General features: G+C 45.2%; 1 protein-coding gene across 2 annotated transcripts in view; it reads left to right on the top strand.

The window, feature by feature from the left end:
- Nucleotides 1-22,305, top strand: part of HDAC8 (histone deacetylase 8) — a 184,670-nt gene extending 162,365 nt beyond the window's left edge. The window contains exons 10-11 of one of the 2 annotated variants that reach the window (XM_019747973.2): nucleotides 4,867-4,972; nucleotides 21,765-22,305. In XM_019747973.2, the coding sequence (XP_019603532.1) occupies nucleotides 4,867-4,972; nucleotides 21,765-21,787 (129 nt within the window). In that variant the 3' untranslated portion in view covers nucleotides 21,788-22,305. The remainder of the gene's footprint in view (nucleotides 1-4,866; nucleotides 4,973-21,764) is intronic. The other variant, XM_074323460.1, reaches the window with a different exon arrangement.
- The last annotated feature ends 2,559 nt before the right edge of the window (nucleotides 22,306-24,864 follow it).

Raw genomic sequence — 24,864 nt, 5'->3', positions numbered from 1 at the left:
TCTCCCCTGCCTTAGCCAACCAATTACCAAAGTCCTGGTGAGTCTACCTTGACAATGTCTCTTTCCATCGTGTCCATCCCCACAGCAATCACCCCCCTCACTGGGCACCAGCCTTTGACTGCTGCTACCAGGTTTGCTACCACAAACCCTTGTCCTCTGCCTGTATTCCTCATCCCATTAATGTGCCTCCTACACAGTCAGGAATCCTTAACTCGCTCTTCCAAATGTCTGACATCCAATTCATTGTTTAGTCCTATTGATGCTATCTTTTAACTTTTCCAATCTCTTCATTCCTCCCACAATTGTTCTAGTTCAGGCCCTGTTACGAATCATCATGTCTCTAGGACCAGCCTTCTCTCTGATCTCCCTACTTGCATTCCTCCCCTCAAATTCCACTCCGTTGTCCACACTGTAGCCAGTGAGCCATCTAAAGTGCACAGCTGACGTGTCCATTCCCTCAAATTTACGAGCTCCCCCACACTTACATTCACTTGTCCCACAAATAGTCCTTTACCACCTAGTAGGTGCAAGCACTGTTGTGCCCTTGTGGACCGTCTATCCTGGGATAAGGATACATGCCTCCCAGCCTGGTGTCTTAATTCTCCTCGCGCCCTACGTTTGAGACATATCAAATTGATTTCAGTGCCTTAAATGTGCTGTTGTGTTCTACACTCCCTGCCTTTGCCCTGGCTATCTTGGGAAGGCCTCCCACCCACCCACCACGTCCGCTTTGCAGATGCCCGCCTCTACACCGTCCCTTTCTCTGAAGTAGTTTAGAGGCTGATGACCAGAATGAGCTGGCTTCAAATCTCAGCTCCACACTTCAGGTGTCTGAAACATAAGAAGCCTTTAATAAATGTTAACTCTTACTACTTTTATCTGTACTGTTATTATTATGCCTCTTACCACACAGTTCTGTAATAATCCCTCCTGCTAAACATATCTTGCCATCTTTGTACCCCAGTGACTAACCTAATCGAGCACATAGTAGGTATTTAGTAAAAGGATTGGCTGCTCCAGGCTTATGGCTTGGCTTCCTATGAGCAAATAGGACTCTGAAGGAAGAGCAGCAACCCGACGGCTTCTTCTGAATGTCTTTGGCACCAGATGTCTACGTGCAGGATCTTGACACTGCAGGGCTGAACTGAACAAGAACTGAGTGATTTTCATTTCTTTACTCTTTGACTCTTGGGTCGAGAAGGGACCACTACCCTAAAGTAGGCATTACCTTCACCTGCTATACCTCAGCCCCACCTCATACTTTCCCCTTCCCTCCTTCCCACCACTGTGTGCACCTCAAAAATGTATAAACTGAAACCCAGAAAACAAACGGGAAAGGGGTGGAGAAAGGTTAGCACCTCCCTCCTTCCTTTGCTGAGATCAAAGCCCGCCGCCTTTTATCCCCCTCCACCTGTCTGGAATTGGGATTGTTGCTTGCCCATTTCCTTTCCTTTCCAGGGCTGGAGGGCAGTTTCAGGGTGGGGCCTCAAGCTATTTCTAGTGCTGGCCAAATCCCTCCACCCTAACTTCTCCTTTGCCTGTGTGATCAGATTTCCTTTCCACCTCGCCAGTAAGTAACAAGTGGCAGGAGCCTGGAACAGGAAACTGTGAGAGAAGTCAGTTTCTCCAAAGGCCCGAGGTGGAGGTAATGGCTCGAGCAATTGGGGAGGCCCTGGGGCTGCAGAAGGAACAGGCTTTGCTTTCTGCCTGGCAGCTCCCAGTGCTTGGTGCAATATCCCCCAGGGCATAGGTGAGGCAGCAGTCAGGCAAGGCCTCATGCCCCAGGAGAAGGGGATTCACACTTACTGAAGTCCTACTATGTGCTGGGCCCCTGGCTAGGCCCTTTTGTATCTGTTATCTCAGCAATTCCTAACAACGCAGCCAGCTCAGCATTTACCATCCATCTGGTAGCAATGAGCAAACAAAGATAAAGAAGCTGTCCTGAGGCACACCACTAAATCTGGGCACGAAAAGCCAGCTCTGCCTGACTCCAAAGCTGGGGCTCTTTCTACGTCATCACGCTGCCTCAAGAGTCTAGAAAAGCTATTACTGGTATGAGTTCACTGTTTGCATTATTCCACAGAATTAGCTGAACAGCCAGTGAAACCTTTTGTGAATTCATGGAATTCAACAGAATTTTAAAATAAAGGTTTAAAGAGAAGCTTGAATGACTTGAGTTCAAATCTACAGAAGGTGCTGCCTTTGCAGAGTTCGTAACCCAGTAGAAAACAGTGATCAAGTGTGAAAATAAAAGCATGCTATAACACAGAAACAGAGAAAGGCCACGCGAGAGCCGGAGAGGGGGGCAGGCCACCACCTTTACCTTAGATACAGCCTCTGCCTTGTCAGTGCCTGCCGCTTCCCTCAGCCCCAAGCGGGACCAGCCAGCTGCCATGTGGAACTGGATCACAAAACAGGAACTCTCTGAAATCGTCTGTGTCTCCTAGCCTAAGAATAGAGCAAATAGGCAGGACGTGAGCGTCATATTTGGTCGACGCAGGTGGGAAGCTGTTTGGGAACCCAGGCTTGCCTATTACCTGCTTCAGCAAAGAATGGGTTATTTAGTGGCTAGGTAAAGCCAGGTGCTAATGCAACCAGGATAAGACGCTCAATCCCAGGACAGGCAACTTCTGTCACGTGGCAGTTCTGGCCCCAGCTGACCGTCTTGCAACTGTATGCTCTTGGTCAAAGAGGGGACTAAAGTAGGAGAGTACATGTAACCATGGAGAAGGCACTCAAAATGAGGACATGTTGTTCCGAACACTCAGCCCTAAACAGATAGCTGACCGCGTGTCTTACTGACAGGAGAGGCAGCGTTGTTGCTTTTGTGGATGGACGCAGACATTGTGTCCTCCTGCACCTCAGCAAGGCCCCCTGCCTCTGATTTTTGTAGCACTTTAATGCCAGGGCTTTGGGGTCTCCCAGACTGGTTGCTGCGATCGCTCTCTCTAAACCCGTCTTTCCGTACCCGTGAAATGTGTATACTACCTGACACCCTTGGGAGGAGGAGACGCCGCCTAAGGAGAGAGGGCCACACCTGTTTGAAGCCTTCTCTCCCAGACCCAGGCCCGCAAAGGTTCTCAGGCTTAGGCTGAGGGGCCCTCCTTGGTTAAAAATACAAACCTCTCAACTGTCTTTGATCATAACAGGGGGTTAGTTCTGGATGTGTCACCAGGTAACCCCTCCTGTCTGTTTCATATATTGGGTTGGTGGAGACGATCTCTACTCAAGGCCTCTTGTATCTCTGGAACTCGGGGCTTCAGGCATCAGCATAGTAAGTCCAGCATGAAGGAACTAGGCCCATCTCTCCGTTATAGGTCAGTCCAAAACAGAAAGAAAAATACAGTCATAAGCTTTGTCACAGCCTTGAACATTGTCTGTTTAATTAAATGTGTAGAGTTTTCTGTCATGGATGCGCAAAAGCTACCTCCCCATCAAATGACTCCCATGGAGTCCACAAAGATACTGTGAGAATCCCTAGAGATTGTTCTGCAGCCCGCCCCACGGTGCCAGATGTACATCCAGATTCTTAACAAGGACAATTTGGTGGCAATGGCAGTCACCCTGGATTATTTTTTAGAGGCTCCTTGAATGACATCGAATTCATGACACATATCAAGATCCCTTTTTGCATGCCCTCTGTGCCACTTTTTTCAGTGCAATTTGAATTTCCCTGGCTTCCTTAGCGCCTAACAATATCACTATTGAAAGCACATAATGTTAAGGACCATATGCTCTCTCTCCAGAGAGTGTGCACAAATACTATTTCTGTTAAAAACTAAACAGAAATAGCAGCTTTGCATATTTCCCATTCAAGACTTACCCCAATTGAATGATTCCCTTTGTTGTGGAGTGTTTTTCCCCAAGCGGGCCCCAATAGAAAAGCTGAATCAGATATTGTGACTTACCAAAGGTCACAAGGACTCATCTAGTGAGCTAGAAATAGAATCCAAAAACCTTTCTTTTGATTCCCTGAATTTAAAAACAAATAAACTCTACTACAGAGAAAGAAAAACTGAAGTGGAGAAACTAGGCTTGTTTGACATGCCGGGGTCAGGAAAGTCAAAGCAGCTGGAACGAGCAGGCGGCCGCCATGGTCTGTGAGGACCGATAAGGTGAATGAGATGTAGGTGCTGTCTGCCTTCAAGGAGCTAGTAACGCAGCGTGGGGAGAGCAGGTCCCTGGCAAAAAAAAAAAAAAAAAAAAGTCTATTCAAAGCAGAATGTGCTTGTGAACAGCTAAACAACCCAGAGGAGGTCTTGTCCATCTTCGTAGCCCCCACAACAGCATGTGATGTGCAGGCAAGCACTGTCTATTTGTTGAACAATGGCCGTAAGAGAGGTACCAACAGAACACTCTGGGGGTTGGTGGAGAATGAGGGCCAGCTTTGTGAAGGAGGTGATATTTGAGCTGTGCCTGGAAGGATGGGGAGGTTTTTCACAGGCAGCAGGGGTTGGGGGAGGGCGTTTGCAGGCCCCAGGAAGGAGCGATGGCAAAGGTCCTATGGGGGCGGGGGGCAAAGCATGGTATGATTTCAGAGTGCTCAGAGCAGGCCAGTGTGGCTAGAGAAAGGCCCCGGGGAGGCAGGAAGAGCTAAGGCTGGAGAGAAAAGTTGAGACCTGAGCACACAGAAGCCTAAACACCGTGCTAAAGAGGCTAGCTGTGGACTGTCACTGCAGGTTTGGAACAAGGGGAGTGGCACCGCCAGCACAGGCCTTCCTGCTGCATTCTCCTGCCCTGCCCACCTGGGCCTCCTTGCCTTGTCAATAGCGGTGGGTTTCTTTTGATTGTTCTGTTTGTATGTGGTTTGCTTTGGAGGTTTTCTGTGGTTTAGTTTGTTTTTTGGCCTTTCCCTTTTCCTTCCAGTTTTTCACAGCATATGGTCCTGATTATGTGCTGGAAATCACGCCAAGCTGCCGGCCAGACCGCAATGAGCCCCACCGAGTCCAGCAAATCCTGAACTACATCAAAGGTGAGCAGCACCCCTTGAGTCCTGCCCTCCTCATTCCACCCAGCTTGTGGCGGCCCATCGGTGGGGCCTTCCCCAAATACCATTTGTCACCGATTTGGGAGGGAAACCTCTTCTTGGCCTGATGGATTGTACTTGGAATTCCACACTGGCCACTCTGCTTGGGATTGTCATTTGGCCAGCTAATGTCACCTTCAGGGGCACAAAAGATTCGGCTTTGGGCACCTCCAGTGGAAAACAAATTCTAAAGTGCGCTCTGGAACCCTTTTTTCTTTTGAAAGGGCAATAGTAAAACCCTCTTTAAGATGAGGAAAGTTCAAGTCAATTCAGACTTGGCAGAGAGCGGGGAGGTGCCTGTCACAGACATTCTGTTCAGTGTGCTTCCTTGGTCCTGACAGCCTTGAGAGACTCTGGGCCCACAGTGAATAGTCAGGGAAGCACATGCGCAGTCCGACCCGGAGCACTAGAGTTGGGGCTGGCCTCTGGACACAGGGAACATGGCAGTCATTGGGTTTGTGCCCTGTCGGTCACACTGCCCCCCTCCCAACCCCAGCTGCTGCTTCACAACTCAGCTCACTTTATACAGCATTTTTAAAAGTGGTTTTGGCATGTGTCTTCCTGTTTAATTGAATTTGTGTGTATGTGTGAATAGTTTTTTGGATCCTAATTATTTGCAGAGTTAAGAAGCCAAGGGTATCATATCGCCCATCCTGGAGACTGAAATCCAACTAAGATAGCACCAGTTCCCCTGCCTTTGCCTCCCTTGTTGGAATAGAATGCAGCATGAAAGGGAGCCCTGTTCTGTGCTGGAGTTAGTCCTAGGGGATGCGTTGTGTCCTGGGGGGGTCTTTGCTGAGGGTGCTATTAATGCCCTATTCTCTAACAGAGCCCAGTCTGTGCCAATAGCCAAATCCGTAGGGAGGGACTCCACGTCCAAGGCGCCTTTGGCCTGAGAAAATTTGTCAGCTCATAATTCATAGACTCATAAGCTTATGGTCACAGCACAGTTTATTGCCTCTCTACCGTGTCCCATAGCCCTCAGCCTTCCCCTGACCCTAGAGTTTCAAGCCACATCCCTCTGGCCTCTCAGTCACTAGTGACCCCACAGGTCCTCACTTCCTAACCAAATCTTCCTCCCTTATCCAACTTCTCAGGCCTTTAAAATCCCTTTATTCCTGGCCCTTCTCCAGTCCTAATTAACACTAGCGCTCCCACCCTAGTTTCCTCTTGCCCCTCTCACACCCGGGGCACATTTCCTGTTTCCTTTGGGACTGATCCTGGACCAACTTCTCTTACCCGTCTTCCTTCAAGCTTGCCATTTTCCCCTCATCCCGGCTCTAAATCCTGGTAGAGCACATACAAAGCAACAAGATCAGTGAAAGTAAGCAAGTTTCTGCAGCTCACAACTACATATATGCCCTCATGCTTTCCTGCACACACACCCAGACATATATCTCCAGACAGTGATGACATCTTGCTATTGAGGAAACGGAAATGACAAGTAAGAGAAGACATAAGGAATTCAAAGGGAAGAGAACTAGGAAAGGTAAGAAACCCAGAAGAGGAATACATTTTATAAAAGATTTGAGATAAAAGACTAGTTTGAGGATTGGTGGGAAAATGATAGAAAACCTTAAAGGACATGGAAGTTACATGGAAGTCAAAATGTTTTAAAGATTCTAACAGGTTAAAGCAATATTCTGATTGTAACATACTGAAAGTAACCTGGGAGCAAATGTATGGACCAGGAAATGGGTCCTCAAAACCAACTGGACACACACAAGATGGGAAGATGTGTCTTAGCAGCTTTTTGTCTGAAACAGAGGGATTTTAGTGAACACAGAGCTCAGTATGAGTCACCAGGGCAAGGTGACCTCCTGAAATGCTGATGCATTATCAACCTCGCTTTAAAAGGGCGCTCGACAGATAGGAGCTTGCTCCCACAGGCCGTCTCTGAGAGGCTGGTACAGAGCACAGGGCATAGACAGTACATGTGGTCACAGGGCACAGTGCTGGGACCCATGGGCACATAGTACACAAAGACAGATTTTCATTCAGTAGAAGAATCTTCTAACAATTAGTGTGACAGTCTCTGTCATTGGAGACATACAAGTAGGGGCTGGACACTCAGTATAGGGGCTCCTGCACTGGCGGAGCGTGGTTGTACTAGATTATTGTTAGGGTTCCCTCCAACCCTAAGATTCTAGGGTGCTGTACATTAAAATGAGAAAATCAAAAAAATTAAAAGAATATGATGAGAGTGCAGGGTTGGTAGATGACTCACAGTTGTTGGATGGAGGGGAGGTAATGCTGTGTATAGGAAAGAACTGATGAGAAGAAAAGAAACTAAGTGCTTTAGAGTGGGCGTGGAGGAGCCAGAGAGGGCGGACAAGAAGTGGAGTAGCTATAGTATGCTAGGAATCTTCAGATTTTCCATTTAGCCATCCCTTTCATATTGACAAGGTCTGGTGTTCTAGCCATGCAAATGAGCAGAGCACACAAGTCCAGAACCAAAAAGAAATTCAGCTAAATGTAGAAGAAATGAGGCTAGAAAAAAAGTCCAAATGTTGCTAAAAAATGGCCAGGCTAACCTGCTATACTGAGACCATGCCCCTCCAGCCCGGTGACGCATGCTGCCATCAGATAGTGCGTTGCCATGACAATGGTCAGTGTGAAAAGGCTGCTGAAATTTCTGCATTCTGAAAGATTTTCCTGAACCTGCCTACAAGACTGTCATTTGTTCTTGCATATAAAAACTTCAGCGAGGCTGGCCATTTCTAGCCTTTCTCACCATGCCTCCTGCCTTGCTCCCCCTCCCCACTAAAAACAAAGCAGGGGACGAGGGACATGAGGCACAGTTTGATTTGGGGAGGTGGGATGGCAAGGAAGGATGGGTAGATTAAGGTCTACTCCATGGGAAAGAGTTAGCCAGCATGTCTCGTTAAATTTGTTCATCCTTTGCGTCTGGGTTTCTTTTCTTTCTCACCACATCCCTTGGAAGCACAAAAGATGAGATTTTTGACCTATTGGAGATCAAGCCTGAGGAGATTCATCTTATAGAGAAAGATGCATTCCATATGCCACAGGATGACTGGAGGGACAGGCAAATTGAGACCTCACCTTATCCCATCCTTTCTGCCCATTAGTCTATCCAATAGGGAAAAAAGAGAAAAATAAAGCCACGGAGAGTCAACTCAAGCTTTTAACTTTATACAGAAAAAAGCGGTTTTGCTCCCACAAGTTGCTCTCCTCATGCCAATGAAGCTTGAAGATGTGTATCGCTGGGCCGGCCCAGTGACTCAGGCCGGTGGTTCAGGTGGTTGGAGCACCGTGTTCCTAAGGTCACCGATTCGATTCCCACATGGACCAGTGAGCTGCGCCCTCTACAGTTGAGATTGTGAACAATGGCTCTCCAGCCGGAGGCTCCCATGGGCTACCGTGTGCTGCCATGAGCGGCCGGTGGCCAGTGTGAGCGGCCGGCAGCCGGTGAGAGCTGCCGTGAGCTGCTGTGAGTGGCTCACCGACTGCCTCAGTGGGGTGGGGGAAGCACAAGGCTCATAATACCAGCACGGGCCAGGGAGCTGTGTCCTACACAACTAGACTGAGAAACAACGGCTTGAACCACATTGGGGGGGGAGGCAGAATAGCGGGGTAAAAAAAAGATGTGTTTCACTGCTCACAGGAAGTGTGGGTTAGAGTGGATCACTCAACCTAGCTCTATCTTGTTTGCCTTTCCTCTGGTTGACGTGTTCCAGAGGGGTTGGCTCACAGTAAACCTTCCAGACTTGGCACAGTGCTCACATGCCCAATCTCCAGAGGCGGCTAGCTCCTCAAGCCTGGCTAGCTAGCTCTGCATGGGGAAACAGGGGTAGAGGTTGTCTGATGACATTTGAATCAAGTAAAGGTCCCTAGGGGCCTAAAACCTTCATGTTGTAGTGCAGGAGCAACCTTCTGGGGGTAGGGGTGGGGAAGGGAGGGTGAGTTGTGCATATGTTGTATGTTAGAATTGTAACTGGGGGCTTCTACACTTGCTCTGAGTTCCCAGACTATACCCCAAGTTTGCCTGTGATAGGGCTGACACTTGAGAGCGAAGGTCTTCAGTGTAGTGTTGGGGAGATGGGCCAGCAAACTCTGCAGGTGTGGGGAGAGACGACACAGGGGAAATAATAAGAGCTACTATTTATCTTGCAGATGAGGAAACCAAGGCTCGGAGAAGATGAGTGACTTGGCCAAGGTCACCTTTATTCATACACTCAGCACCTAGTCTGTGCCACGTGCGGTGCTAATAGGTGATGGAGCAGACATTTGAACACAGGCTGTTTGGCCTTTCTGGTGCCCGACCTCTCTGCAGTGTCACCCCTAGTAGGCCCTTCCCACCCTTCCATGTGGCTGATCAAAAGCACCTGAGATCTGGTGTCTCCCCAGAGATGAGAGGAAGACAACCATGGGTAACACTTGAAATTCTGGCCCCTGCCCTAGGCCTTTGAGGCCTCCCTAACCCCCCCACCCCTCATCATCCCATCATCCCACCACACTGTAATTGAACCTTCCAGAAGGTGGAAGAAACTTCCGCTGCTTGGAGGATGCTCTGGTCACCAGCCCCAGCCTGCTCAGCCTCCAGCTGGGTGGGCAGCACCTCCTCTGGCAGCCTGAAGTTTGGGGTTGACATTCTTCTAGGGACTAGCAGTTGGGGCACCAAGTGTGGTGCCCCAGGCTTCAGGTGGGACTCAAAACGACAGGAACTCTGAGAAGCCAAGAGGAAAAGCTGAAAGGCAGGGTTGGTTCCAAGATACACCCAACCATTTGCTTTAGGGCTTTTGGAAGGACTTTGGAATGGGATTGTGGAGGATACCTTGAGCAAATTTGCATGACTTTAGTGAGGATCTGTGTGAAGTCTGTCCCTTATCTCCCCTTGCCATTGTCCCAAGGCCTTTCTGTATTCCTCTCCAGCCTGCTGTGCTTCCCCATTAACCAGGTTCCTCTTTCTTGCTTTACCAAAGAGTATAATAATTGAAAAGGTTTGTCATTGTGAAACAGAAAGATAAGTTCAAAACTATGATCCTGAAAATGTTATAAAGTCCAAAATAAAAATCAAGGTTGCTCCTCAACAAGACAGCAACTTAGTAGATTTTAAGAAACTATGAAAAGCCATGGCCGGTTACTTGTGAGGACTTGAAATGTCTACCTAAATCCGGGAGGTGGGAAGTACCACTACTGAAAGTCCAGCATGCACGACCATGTGCTGCATACCTTACCTACATCGTCTCACCCAATCCTCACAATTACCTTGTGAGATGGGAAACTGGTGCCTGAAGACGAAGTGCAATATGCCCGTAGTCACATAATAAGCAAGTGGTGACTTCAGGATTTGCACCCAGGCCTGGTGCCCCTCCTGTCGTTGGCAGTACTGCTCAGTCAAATCTATTCATCATCCCCTGTCTGCTTTCTCCAGTCACCCCTTAGTAAACACTGCAATGTCTCCCAAAGGGGTGTTCTGTACCAGGTCAATTTTAAGAGGTATTATTGTGTCTCCACTTCAAGACCCAGTGAAATCAATCAGTGACTATTCTTTGGAACGTCTCATGTGCTTGGTGCCAGGGGAAATATAAGAGATGTTTAAGATGTGCTTTCTGTTTCTGATAAGCACTGGAGAAGTCTAGGTGAGGAGACAAAAGTAACCCCCTTAGACAGATCATGAGATAATAATGACTGATGCTGTGTTGGAGATATGGAGTATGACTTTAGAGAGACTGCTTGCAGAAGTCAGAGGATTTGACTAGATAGCACTGAGAAAGTGCTCAGATGCCAGGGAAACTGGATGGGTGGGGGTCAAGGGCAGATGGCAGGTTCCCTTGACTAGCAGGCTGAATAGTCTATATTGGAGACAGTGAAGTGGGAGCCATTCTAGATTCTGGAAGGAAGACATGACTTGATGCAGCAAGAGTGAGACTGCAAGGGACTGAACTAGAACAGTGGTGGGAATGTACTCCCTATGCTATTCCACCTGTGCGCTTGGCTGAGAGCTGGTAGGAAGACAGTATCTACTTGGAGGGAGGTCAAGGAGAACGGAAGAAGATAACTCTGATGTTTCCAGCCTGAATACCAACTGGGATGGGAGCTGTTGGTTAGTTTTACAGAAACACATACTTGATATGTTCTGTTTTGATACATTGCATTTGAGGTGTGAGACAATGTCTCCGTACATCTACATGGAGGAATTTCTTGCAGCCAATTACAAAGAAACATTCAAAGATAATTGGATGACACAAGAATATGCTCATGATAGCAATGTTAAGTGAAACAAAATAGGATACAAATGATTTAATACAAAATAGTCTCAATTTTGTAAAGATGCATAGTGTTTGTGTGTGTGAGAGTGTGTGGCTATGCACAGAAAAACGCTAGAAGAAAATATACCAAAAATGCTAGCAGTAGTTACTTTTGGTGGTAGCATTGGAATTATGGGTAATTTTTTACTTGTTCTTTATTCTTTTTCTGTATTTTTAAAAACTTCTACCACAAACGTGTATTCCTTTTACAGTAAGAAAAAAACTGATACATGTTTGGGGTTTTTTGTTCGTTTGTTTTGTTTTTTAAGAAAAAGACTATAATCTTTTATCAGACCTTATGTTCCAATTTTTCATTTATAAGATCCACTGTACCTGAGTTCAGCTGGGAAAATAAGGGACTGCAGAGTTAATATTTTACATGTCTCAGGTGCTGTTTCCTTTCTTAGGTATTTTCTTAGGTACTTAGAAATTCTAGGGTGCTTCCATTTGTCTTGCAAAGCAAGTCCTCCCTTGATTCACAATGTAAAGCTTCTTCTGCAGAAAATCCAGACAGCTCCTTAGGACCAACTCCCTTTCCAAAATTTTCATTCACTCCGAGGCAACTGTTTTAGTCTCAGTCTTTCTGGGTTTTCTCTCCTGCCCCATTAATCTATTAGTCTGTTTCTTCTCACAGTCTTGATTACTGTAGGTATATAATAAATCTTAAAATTAGGTAGAGTGGTTCCTCTTTCTTCTTTTTCAAAATTGTTTTAGCTACACTTGTTCCTTTGTCTTTTTATATAAGCTTTAGAATAATCTTTTCTATATCTACAAAAACTCTGGATGTGATTTTGTTAGGAATTGTGTTAAACTTGTATGTCAATTTGGGGACAATTAACATCTTTATTATGTTGAGTCTTCCAGTCCATGAAAATAGTATGTCTCTCCATTTATTTAGATCTTCCTTGGTTTCCTTCATCAGCATTTTGTAATTTTCAGCATGCAGATCCTGAACAGGTTTTATATCTAAGTCTTTCTTTTTTTGAGCTATTGTATTTTTCATTTTGGTTTCCATTAGTTCATTGCTGCTATGCAGAAATGCAGTTTTTTTTTTTTTTATTGCACTTATATCCTGTGACCTTGCTGAACTCACTTATTAGTTCTAGGTTTTTCTTGTAGATGCCTTAGGATTTTCTACATACATCACCATTCATCTGCAGATAGAGACAGTTTTATCTCTTCCTTTCCAATCTGTATGCTTTTTGTTTCCTTTTCTTGTCTTACTGTGCTTACTCGTCCAGTATTATGTTGAATAAAAGTGGTGAGAGCAGATATCCTTGCCTTGTTCCAGAAGTTAGAGGGAAAACAGTTAGTCTTTCACCATTAACCATGATGTTAGCTGAGGTTTTTGTAGATTTTCCTTATCGAGTTGAGGCAGTATCCCTCTGTATTCCTAGTTTTCTGAGCGCTTTTGTCATGAATGGGTGTTGGATTTTGTTAAATACTGTTTTTACATCAGATATACTAACACGGATATATATGTAATTTTCTTCTTTAGCCTTTTAACATGGTAGGTTACATTGATTAATTGATTTTCAAATATTGAACCAGATTTGTATACCTGGAATCGACCCCACTTGGTCATGGTATATTGTATGTATATTAGAATTCTATTTGGTAATTTTATTTGCTAATATTTGGTTGAGGATTTTGCATCTATATTTATGAGGGATATTAGTCTGCAGTTTTCTTTTGTGTGCTGTCATCTTCTGCTTTCAGTATCAGGGCAATACGAGCCTTATGGAAATGAGTGCAGATGTGTTCCCTCCTCTTCTATTTTCTGCAAGAGATAGTATAGAATTGATGTTAATTCTCCTTTTTAGTAAAATTCTCCAGTAAGATCATCTGGACCTGGAGATGTCTTTTTCAGGAGATTTTTCATTTCTACTTTGATACCATTGTGATCAGAAAACATGTTTTGTATAATTTCAATTATTTTCTATTTGTTGAGGTTTGTTTTATGGCCCAGTGTATGGTCTATCTTGGTACATGTTCTGTGAGTGTTTGAAAAGAATTTATATTCTGTTGTGGTTTGGTGGAGTGTTCCATGAATATCAGTTAGATCTTGTTGATCGCGTTGTTGAGTTCTTCTATATCGTTGCTCATTTTCTGTCTACTTGTTTTATTATCTGAGGAGGTAACGTTTGGGAATAGAGCAAACTGAAGGGAAAGAGCTTTGCAAAAATTGGGGTGAAGAACATTCTAGATGAAGGAAAGAGCAGGATCAAAGACCCTGAGGCAGGAATGAATTTGGTCTGTTTAATGTATATGTTTTAATGTGCTTTAGAAATATAACTGTCTCATCAAACTCTGATTTCACAGATAGCATTGTAGGATGAGGTTAAGTTTTAAAGAAGAGTCTGCATAAGAGATATAAGTGGGGTATGAAGACGGTGTAATGTTGACAGTATTGAAGTTTGGGAAGTGAAGTCGTCTCTGAGGTAGATAATGTTATTATCCCCATTTAACAGATGAGAGAGCTGAGGCTTATGGAGGTTAATTTACTTGTGCATGGTCACACAAACAAGTAAGTGAGGGAGCTGGGATTCCGCATGAGAGACTGAAGATCATACCCAAGGTTTAGAGAAGGAGGAAACACGGAAGTTTCTTCTGCCCGGTGGAGTTGCTGGTTGTTGCATATAAGAAACCAAGAACTTTTGAAGAACAGTTGGAGGACTCTAATGTGTTTAATTAAGCACTTTTTTTCTGTTTGTCCAAACTACATGCCTAAAGCAATTATATCGCTTATTCCTCTCAGCCTTTAGCTGTAAAATAACCAAGGGGGCAAAAGGAAGGTTAGAACTTATTAGCGAAAATAAGGTCAACCACTCTGGGTTCTGGAATGCCTAAGTGTTGACAGTTGTCTCAGTCTACCCCAGGCCCTTGAACCAACTGAGATTCAGGTGCTAGCTCTAGCACAACTGCCAAATCCAGCAGTGCTGAGGGGCGTTTCATGCCAAAGTAGGCAGGCCCAGCCTCCGTAGCCTTGCTGTCAAGAGGCAGCCTTTGCAGGCTTCTCACCACAAAGTTCCAGAGGAAGCTCTGCGGACATCCCATCCCATGGACAGGGACATCCCCAAGCCACACTCAGGCTACCAAAGAGCTCTCAAGTGTTTTGAGAAAGGGAAGCATCTTTATTGGCTCCTGGTTTCCCACATCCTTCTGCCTCTTTGCCGCTTCAAGCATATTTGGAGGGAGATTTCATGAAGATTTCTAAATTGAGTCAGAATTTCAAGTCTATTGTGACATGCAAATTAGTCCTGCTTGCCTGTTGGCAGCAATGCAGCTGAAGTGCCTAGAGACGGGCCATAAAATGAAAACATCAAAGTGATTAAATGTGCCCGAAGAGCATAATTGAGTGCATGAATAAGAGAAAATAAAACAAATTGATTTTCTCCAGTGCCAGAAAAACAGAATAATTGAGAACAAAATAATAGACTTTGAAGTAATCAAAGTGAGGAATGCACCATAGTGACATAGAAACAGCCAGTTGTGGGAGAGATTTATTGTGTTTCTGTTATCATTTTTACAACTTTAATTTCATTAGCTAATAAATACAAATCAATTGAAAAATCAGTCAACCAGAGCGGAGGCAGTCTCAAGCCAAGATTTTTATTCACATCTCTAAAACAGGCTGAGGCGGTGATCCTTAATCTATTTTCATAGGCACACATATCCCCCGTGAGCTGGAAAACAAGTCTGAGAGGCCTCTCTCCCTTGGAGGTGATGATATTCTCTTCTGCCAGTCACTTTCCACATATAGGTTTACAGATTCAGCTTTCAAAAGGGCCGCTTGTATAGCTCGCCAAGATTTCCAACAGACAGTTCCCTGAGTACAGCATCTTGGTTTACAAAGGTGACATTTTCGTGGCACTGACCAGCCATTATGGCCTTACGGTCATTCTGAATTCAGGAGCACCTGCCACTCTCGCCATAGTGTTAAGCATCTGTCGCTCACTGCTTCCATTATCGCCCCCACCTCCCCTCCCCCCCCCACACACACACACACGCAAATGACACTGAAATCTAATCTAAAACCAAGAAGGCCAACAAGAGTGTGCCACCCCTTTGGTTTCTGGGAAGGATCAGGGCAGGGAGCTAGGCTGGGACCCTTCTCATACTGACTGGGACCAGGTGCTGGAAGATCACAGAGCAGACATGAGAACTATTTATATGGCTGCTGCAGGAAGGAGTCCCTCCACTTCAGGATGTGCAGTGGTGGCTGACACATAGGACTGGAATGGCGGCCTTCCTTTCACAGCCCTTGAGCCACTCTGGCAGCTGTTGGCACCTCCAGATGTTCATGACACACCCTACCTCAGGGCTCCACAGTTAGCAGCCATGCCTTTGGCTCCAATAAAGGTCTTTGGGACCATTGGGACTGTAAAGCAGGGTGTGCAAAAGGAGTTGGCAGTGCTGAGACTGGCACTGCCTCCTGGCTCAATCAGGATGGCATGGTTAATCAGGATGGCAGGCCAGGCAATTTGTCCTGGAGAATTTATCTTCCAGGAAGCACCTAGAAGCTGAAAGGCTTCTGACCTTCCGGTGGCATCCAAGTCCTCATCATGAGATGACTGTTGGCATTTAGCTCCTTTGTGCAAGAGAGCAAGAGTTTGTCTCCAGTTCAGGCCTAAAATCCCAGCTTCCATTTCCCACTGGTGTTTGGGTGGAGCAAAATGGAGCAAATGGCTTTCACAACCCTAAAGCATTATACAGATGTAAGGCTGTATTATTCTTTCTGCTGCTGCTATTCCCATTATCCTGGATTTCCCAGCCCAGAAGTTGTGTCTGAAAAAGAAATGTGGAGAAAGCACATGGACCAAAGAACCTGGAGCTGGGACTCCAAAATGCCTGAAAGGCATTGCCTAGCCCTGCAGATAAACGACTTGGAGGCTGAGCTCCATAGGCTGGCTGGCTGGCAGGCGAGCAGCCCACTCCTGTGATGTCACCTCAGTTACTTGTGCCTATCCTTCCACATAGAGCCAGCAGATTTAGGCACAGGAGGGGAGAAAAAGTGAATCATAGGCTATTTTAGAAATTGCTTTGATTCCATTTGAGACTGCAGTAGTCCCTTGCAAGCTAAGACCAGAGCACCCTAACCATCGCGGTAATATCCTATAAGTGCTGATATCCTGTAAATGCCAGAAGCTGGTGGGATTAATCCAGAGCCTCAGGTTCTAATTCAGGTCAGAGGCAGACAAGTGGTATTTGGTGGTTATAGTTAATTGTCATTGAAAGGCTTTCTGATGACAGGAGGGATGTGCATTCCAGGGTAAGCAATATAGTTGATAATTAAAAGCTCAAATGAAATCAGCTCTCCATATCAGCACATGCCCAAGGCTTCACAGAAATCCTGTGTTCTGCCATTGTTCCCAGGTGGAGAGTGAGACCCTTATAGGTCCTGGATGATCTGGCCTCTGGCCATCTCTCCAGCCCCAATGCCCCCTCTCTGACCCTCATCCTGTGCCTTTATACATCCTGCTCTGTTCCTGCCACCTGGAACATTCTCTCCCCCTTTGCTCTTCAAGATGCCACCTCCTCTGGGAAGCCTTCCACACCGTCTCTTTGTATGCCCTTGGCACCCTGTATGCACTGGTATTTTATTGCCTTGCTGCTATGGACTATGATTTGTTTGTCTCCTCACTAGACTGAGAGCTCCATGAGGGCAAGAACTGTGCCTTTAGTACTGATGTCTACAGTGGGCTAGGGGCTGGGTGCTAGGGTCCCCAAAGTGTGCCTCGTGTACCTCTGTAGAGAGACAATTTGAAGTGACACAAAGACATTTTTTATTTTAATAGTTATATTTGTTTGAATGTGTTTTAAAATGTAGTTAAGCATAAGTCTGCTACTTATTATTAATTATGATGATGATGATTCTTATTATTGCTTAGGATAGATGAGGCCAAAGTAGGTATTAAAGTTTTTAAAGTTAGTTGATAAGATATAAAGAAAAATATTGTTACCATTAATACAGATGTTAAGTAGATATGACATTTCTGAAAGGAATACTCATATGATGGAAGCTTTGGAAACACTTTCCAGCAGTCCCAGAGTTGTTTCTCTGTAGTGCCACTCAGCCTCCAAGGGTTCTGGGGTCACCCCAGCATTCCTCCAAACTTCTACGACACTCACTGTCTTCAGAACCCGTTTGCCACTTAGCCCGGTGGCATGGATGCTCCTTTTGTAAGCATATGTTGGCGCCCCTTGACCACATTTGCAAGGGCCTTAAGAGCAATGAGCAAACTTTGAAGCACTGTGGACTGAATGGGGAAGTGCTCTATCAGTTGCCCCGTACCTCTACAGATACCCATTCCTTCCATGAATATTTATTGAGCCCCTATTACGTGCCAACAACAGAGTGATGCACAAGACAGACATGGAACTTGTGATGGGAGATGAACAATAGGCAAGTAAACACACAAGATGTCTTCAGTGTATTAAGTGCATTGAAGAAAATAAAATAGACAGAAAATGAGTGACTGCAGTGGCCACTTAGATTGGATGTCCATAAGGTCTCTCAGAGGTGACTTTGAATTGAGACCTAAATGATGAAAAGAGTAAGAAATGGGGATATCCAGGGACAGAGCATTCCAGGCAGAAGGAATAGCAAGCAAAAGAAGGGGGGAGGCCTAGGAAGGAAAAATGGCTCGTGTGTTCCAGCAATAAGAAGAAGCCCCATGTAGTAGTAAGAGACAGGAGATGGCCCGTACCCTGCCGGCCTTGGTAGCTAGGTAATTTGGATTTTTTAAGAGTAACTTATTTTATTTTATTTTATTGATATTCAATGCTATTGTATATTTCAGGTGTACAGCACAGTGGTTAGACATTTATATCATTTATGCAGTGATCCCCCTGATAAGTCTAGTGCCCACCTGGCACCATCCATAGTTATTACAGTATTACTGGCTATAGTCTGTATGCTGTACTAGTAATTTGGATTTTTTTCTAGGTGTGATCAGAAGCCATAGAGGGTTTTGAGCATAGGATTGATGTGGGATGCGCCAGCCACATGTAACTAGTGGCTAACATATCAGGCCGCATAGAGATAGAGCATTTCCATCATAAAGAATGTTCTATTGGGCAACACTGCTCTACTTTAAAAAGACTAAACATTACAAGGATACAAAGACAGGTCACAGACTGAGAGAAATATTTGCAAAACACATATCCAATGAAGGACTGGTATCCAAAATATACAACTTAAACGTCAACAAGAAAACAACCTGATTAAAAAATACAACAAAGACCTAAACAGATACTTCACCAAAGGAGATATACAGCTTGCAAGTAAGTGTATGAAAATATGTTCACTATTATGTCACTAAGAAATTGCAAAAAGAACAATGTGATACCATTACACACCTAATAGAATGGCTAAAACCAAAACACTGACAACACCAAATGCTGGCAAGGACATGGAGCCACAGGAACTCTCATTCACTGCTGATGGGAATGCACAATGGTGTAGCCACTTTGGAAGACAGTTCTGCAGTTTCTTACAAAGCTAAACACAGTTTTAACATACAATCCAGTAATTGTGCTCCTTGCTGTTTACTCAAAGAAGTGGAAAACTCATGTCCACACAAAAACCTGAACATCTGTTTATAGCAGCTTTATTCATAATTGCCAAAACTGAGAGGCAACCAAGATGTCATTCATTAGATAAACGGATAAACACACTGGTCCATCCAGACAATGGAATATTTTTCAGAGCTCAAAAGAAATGAGCTATCAAGCTACAAAAAGATGTGGAGGTAACTTAAATGAGTATTGCTAAGAGAAGGAAGCCAGTCTGAAAAGGCTACATGCTGTATGAGTCCAACCACTTGACATTCTGGAAAAGGCAAAACTGTGGAGACAGTAAAAAGATCAGTGGTTGCCAGGGCTTTGGGGGAAGAAAGGAAGGATGAAGATGTGGAGCACAGGATTTTTATGGCATTGAAACTACTCTGTGTGATACTCTAATGGTGGATACATAACAGTATACACTTGTCCAAACTCATAAAATTGCACAACACTGAGAGTGAGCCCTCATATAAACTGTGGCTTAATAATGAAGTATCAATATTCATTCATCAACTAGCAAATGTATCGCCCTAATACAGGATGTCAGTAATAGGGGAAAGTGCCTGCCAAGGGAGGAGAGGGACTGGGGGGACACAAGAACTCTCTGTACATTCTGCTTAGTTCTGTAAAGGTAGGGTGACAATCTAATTTATTGTGCAAACCAGGATATTTGAGAATGAAATGGGGTGTTATAGATGTAAGTCAGAGCTGTCCTACAGATAACCCAGAGATCACTAACTGGGAGCCCATGAGCCACAACTTGCCCCCAAAATTGTTTTCTTTGGTCTCACATGCTGATGTCCCACACAGCGTTCCTTAAAAATGTAAATCAGCTGTCCACGTTTAACACTGTGGAAACTCCACATAAAAATGTGAATTTCTGGCTTCTCTTGGAAAGCAGGAAAGATGTGGGCCCACATTCCTGCCCAGTAGCGAAAGGGCTAGAGCTGAGGAGCAGCTGCCCTCTTCCTGCAAACCTTCCTGTTTGCCACAGACCCCACCTCTCCCTTTTGCATCTCTTACTCCAGGCCACGTGTGAGTTTCCAATTTATCATCTTGCTTATATTTTGGTTTTGTTTTATTACGTAATAGAGTAAAGAAAAGGGCAAACTATTTCTTATCCTCATGTCATGATTCAATGTAGGAAAAAGAAAAAAGGATCAAGAGGGCTCCATATATCTTGCGTCCAGTCTGCTTTACTCTATGTCTCCCCAGGCCCCAGACCATGCCGGCCTTTAGAATTTTCTCAGGCTGCCACCCACTGCTGGAAAAGCTACATGTGAGGGGAAAACAATGGGCATTATTTAAGCTTACATTTTTATTGTTACTCCAATTCAATATTGCTCATCGTCAACTTTTGGTGGAAATTCTTTCTGTTGTTTTTCTTAATTGCCTCCAAATGTAACAGGAGAGTAAGACGGAGCAGCAGAGAATGCAGCACCCGGCTTTCCTTTTTGTAAATGTGTTGTTGGAGCACTTGCACACGGAATTTTGTTCCTCGATGCATCTGCTCATTCATGAAGCCTCCTCAGCAGAGGCAACAACACAAGCAGAGGCCCATGGGACACAGTAAAGATGTCGAGGGGCCTTAAACTAGGAGGTGAAGAATCAAAGAGTACCCACAGATTGTGAGCCTAAAGGTTGAAAACACCAAAAGCATGATCCAAAAAATTAACTTTCGCAAGAGTTAAGAGAATGAAAAGATGAGTTACACACTGACATAAAATATTTGCAAATCATATAAAGGATTCTCCAAACTCAAGAGTAAAAAAAAATCCAATTAGTCAAAGACATGAAGAGGACCTACAGACAGCAAATAAGAGCTTCAACCTCATTCGGTTGTCAGGGTTTGGGGGGTGAGAGTGGGGGGTGGGGAGGAGATCTTTGTGGTGATGGAATAGTTCTGAATCTCCTTGTGGTGGAGGTTACATGAATGTACACATGTGATAAAATTGCATAGAACTATACACTTACACACACAACTGAGTACATGTAGAACTCACGAAATCTGAATAAGATCTGTGAAAAGTACCAATGTCAATTTCCTAGTTTTGATATTAAATAATAAATATGTAAGATTTTGCCACTTGGAGAAACTTGATGAAGGGTACCTCTCACTACTTTTTTTTTTGCAACTTCCTGTAAATCTATAATAATTAAAAAGCTAAGTACCCAAATAAAAAGGAATGAACTATTGACACACCAGAAATTTGCATGAAACTCAAAGGCATTATGCTTGGGGAGATGGGGCAAGGAGAACACTGCAGAAGGACTAAGTGAGTAAACTTTTGATGCCTAGAGCCCAGTCCTGTAGGATTTCAAGTAGTCGCTTGTCCCTCAAAGACCCTTAGGCCTGATGGCAGAGGAAAGCCCCCAGTTCATATTACACAGGTATTCGCGCAAGAAAATACTAGGAGGGTTGCTTGTGCCCTGCTAAAGGGGGAGAAAGGTTTATTGGGGGTGGGGCAAGATTTGATGCAATTAATGACGTGTGAACCCTGAAAAGTGTGGCCTGAATGTGTTTGTGTGTGTGTCTTAAAACATCCATTCGTTTAGCTCATGACCTGTATGAGCTGGGCACTTGGGCTGGGCTCAGCTGGGTGGCTCTCCTGCTGGTTTGGGCTGGGTTCACCCAGCACTGCAGGTAACTGGCTGTCAAAGGCCTCACCCATGTGTCTGATGGGTGACTTGTGGTTGCTGGGGTAACTGGGCCATATGTCTGTTACCATCCAGCAGGTAGCCTGGGCTTGCTGGTTCATATGTTGGGGTCTCTGGGTTCCCAAGAACAGCCAGAGAACAAGTCCCGACATGCAAGTGCTTCTTTTTTTTTAACAGGTTTATTGAGGTGGAATTCATGTATGTCACCTGAATTTGAATTTTGTTTTCTGTCCTGTTTGCAGGGAATCTGAAGCATGTGGTCTAGTTGACAAAACGAGATCAAGTTTCCAGACGCGAAGAGCAGTGCCTGTAATGAAGACAGTGTGTGGAATTTGTGACTGCAGGGGAAATTTGGAAGAAATTACTTCCTGAAAATTTCCAAGGGGTACCAAGTGGCAGCTGGCCTCCTGGGGTGAGGCAGGCAGGCACCCTAAAGGCTTCAACTGGGCCTAGGGGAAGAGGCATAGTTCCAACATTTAAAGTGTTTATTTTTTAAAAACACACAAATGCCGTTTTTAATCTTTGAAAATTATTTTTAAGCAAGTTGGGGAGGGGGTATTTTTATTTTCTTAAAGGAGACAGATCAGAAGTTGGGGGAAAGCAAGGAGCTTTAGTCACCAGTTTGTGGGGCAGAGGGAGCTGAAAGGCCTCAAGACCATTGAGGTGGGTGGAGCCTTGGCAAAGCAGGCGTGGTCAGCAGACTGGGAGGTGCGAAGAAGTTCACTTGTGTTGTTTTTATGACTGTGGATCTATTTTATTTTTAATAAAATCTTTGAAAACTCACCTCTTTGTCCCAGTGTCCTCATGGTCAAGTACCACTGATGACACACACCGTTCTAAACATTTCATCTCCCTGAAGTGTCAAGAATAATCTTGTTTCCATGTTCTGCTCCGGCCCAGCCTAGGAAGCTGACTCTGGGTGCTGGACCCTACTGAGGACTAGTGTGCCCTCACTAAGTCCTGGGGACAGAAGACCAAGCTCTGTCCTATGCTAGGGACCCTCTATGGCCCTGTGATCGTGGAGAGGGTCTTGCTGTCCCTTCCTGGGGAGTGACTCTTCGATGGGAAGGGCAGGTGGCATGTCAGGTGGAAGAGGGGCATTCTGATTAATAGAAGCGCCTTCCCTGTCAGGTGTAAACAATCACCTGCTGATGAAAATGGGATATAGTTGTGATGTGCTGTTGTTAGTGTAACCGCTAGGAGAAGGCAAGATGGCGATGGCAATGACCGTGCCAGGGCAGCATTCCCTAGAGGTCCAAAGCCGGGCCTTGTCACGTGAGTTGTGCTTCTCCAGGCCTGGGGGTGCGGGAGGGGGCCTTCCGTTGAAGGCAGTGGAAAAAGCCTTGAACGTGTCCCGGGATGGGAATAGCCAAGCTTTTATTAAACAGCATCAGGGCGCCTGGTCTGCTAGGAATACCAGTCACTTCAAATGCCCACTATTCTAATTATATACTCTTGGCTTGAGGGCAGTTTCACTTATACCAAAAAGAAGTGGCATTAAAAAATAGAAGAGGGGGTAGGTGATGAGTGGGGCGGTTGGATGGGTGGGAGGGTGGCCAAGGAAGGCAAAAGGGAACTCTGAATTCCCAGCCTGCATGAGACCTCCCGCCTAGGTTTGTGGACTCAGAGGCTCCCATAATCCCAGTCCTTCCTGGGGGACCCACCCCCAAAGTCATCAACCAAATTCCTGTGAAGACCTGGTCCCCAAGGGCAACCATGTGGCAAAGTGCTGAATGATTAGTGCCCCGTTGTCCTTTCAAGGGGAATGGACCTGAGCAAGAAGGGGCCCTTTCCCACTGGGCAGCCAGTGCTACCTTCTCACCTCCTCTGGCCCCAGCATTTAAGAGCAAGGCCTCCCATGGGGCTGCACCTGTTGCGGAGAGAGGGCACCACCTCATCAGCCTTCGGGACTCTTTTCCATTTGATTCTTGTTGAAAACATTAAGCTAAAAAATCGCATAGATAGAACTAGGAATAATTTTACATTTTTGAAATTTAAAAGCGAAATACTCAAAGGTGGGCAAGGTAGTCACAAAACAAGGAAGACAGATTGAGTGCCTCTGCTCAAGTCTGAAGTCACCAAACTGCAGGTGAGTACGTGAAGCTCGGGATATATCAATTATACCTTAGTAAAGCTGGGTTTGAAAAGGGGTGCTCTGCTAAGACTCATTATAAGTACCTAGGAGGAAGAAAAGGACTGAAAATGAAAGCCACCAAAATACTGAGGTGGGCTTCTGTGGAGGACGAACATAGAAGCATGGTTTCATTTTTGTTCTTTCTACTGTTCAATCTTTTCCAGTTTTTCTCTGGCAAGCATGGTCTAATGTTATAAGAGAAAAGTAAATAATAAACTTTGAAAAACTGTGTGTGCGGGGTAAGTTACAGATCAAAGTAATTCAAGACCCGCGGAGAGGAAGAAGAGTTTGTGCTCAGGCCCCAGGGCTGTTCTTGCCGTCAGGGAGGTTGATTTCCGACTCACTAGGCTGGAGAGGGTCTTTCAGATAAAGTGATTAGAAGGCCGGGCCCAGTGTGCACCAGTGTGAGCCTGCTTTCCCTTCTGGAAACAGCAGCTTTTGTGCCAGCAAGTACCAAGCACAATAACCGTAATAATAATGCAAAGCAAGCATTGGAATATGCCCCGTTTTACAAATCGCTTTCATTTATAGGAGGTGGCGATCCACCCTGCTGGGTGGATATTGTCATCCTGACTTCGTAGATTAGCACACTGCACTACTCGGTTTGAAGTAACTCGCCAAGTTGTATGTAAGTGGCAGAGCCAGGAAGCAAACCCAGCTGGAGCTGTGCATTCCCTCACTTTTTTCACTGGCCCACACCTAGAGCCACTAAAATATTTTTAAACTGTGACTTTGTAGTAAACAACTTTCTTACTGCTTCCAAAGTCCAAGCTGGACCAAGCCACACGCTGCTCCCAAGACCTCTCCACATGACAACAGCATTAATTCGTTGTGTGCTTTTCAGCAAGTTATTCAACCTTTCTGGGTCTGTTCCCTTACCCGTAAAGTGGGGCGAATAATTCTCGTACTTCATGGGCTATTGTGAGTGCCTGATGAATTAGCACAGATGGAAGGACTTTGAAAAGAGTCTAAAGCATTGTGTGCAGGAGGGCCTGCCATGAAAATGGGCCTGAAAAGGCCGACCTCTGAGGAAAGCCCAGTGTTCCCAGGAGCCCCCCGGCCTCCACTATCCCAAGGCCGCACAGGGGCCAGGGAGACTGACAGGGACAAGTTTAGGCTGTGTGTACAGCTCAAGGGTTAAGAAAATACCCATTTCAAAAAGAATATACGTATATATTGGATATGCCTCTATTTGCTTAAAACATCTT

The sequence above is a fragment of the Rhinolophus sinicus genome, chromosome X (genome assembly GCF_036562045.2).
Source record: "Rhinolophus sinicus isolate RSC01 chromosome X, ASM3656204v1, whole genome shotgun sequence".
Classification (NCBI taxonomy): domain Eukaryota; kingdom Metazoa; phylum Chordata; class Mammalia; order Chiroptera; family Rhinolophidae; genus Rhinolophus; species Rhinolophus sinicus.
Note: the sequence above shows the minus strand (reverse complement) of the source record. Positions and strands in the feature narration are given on the sequence as shown.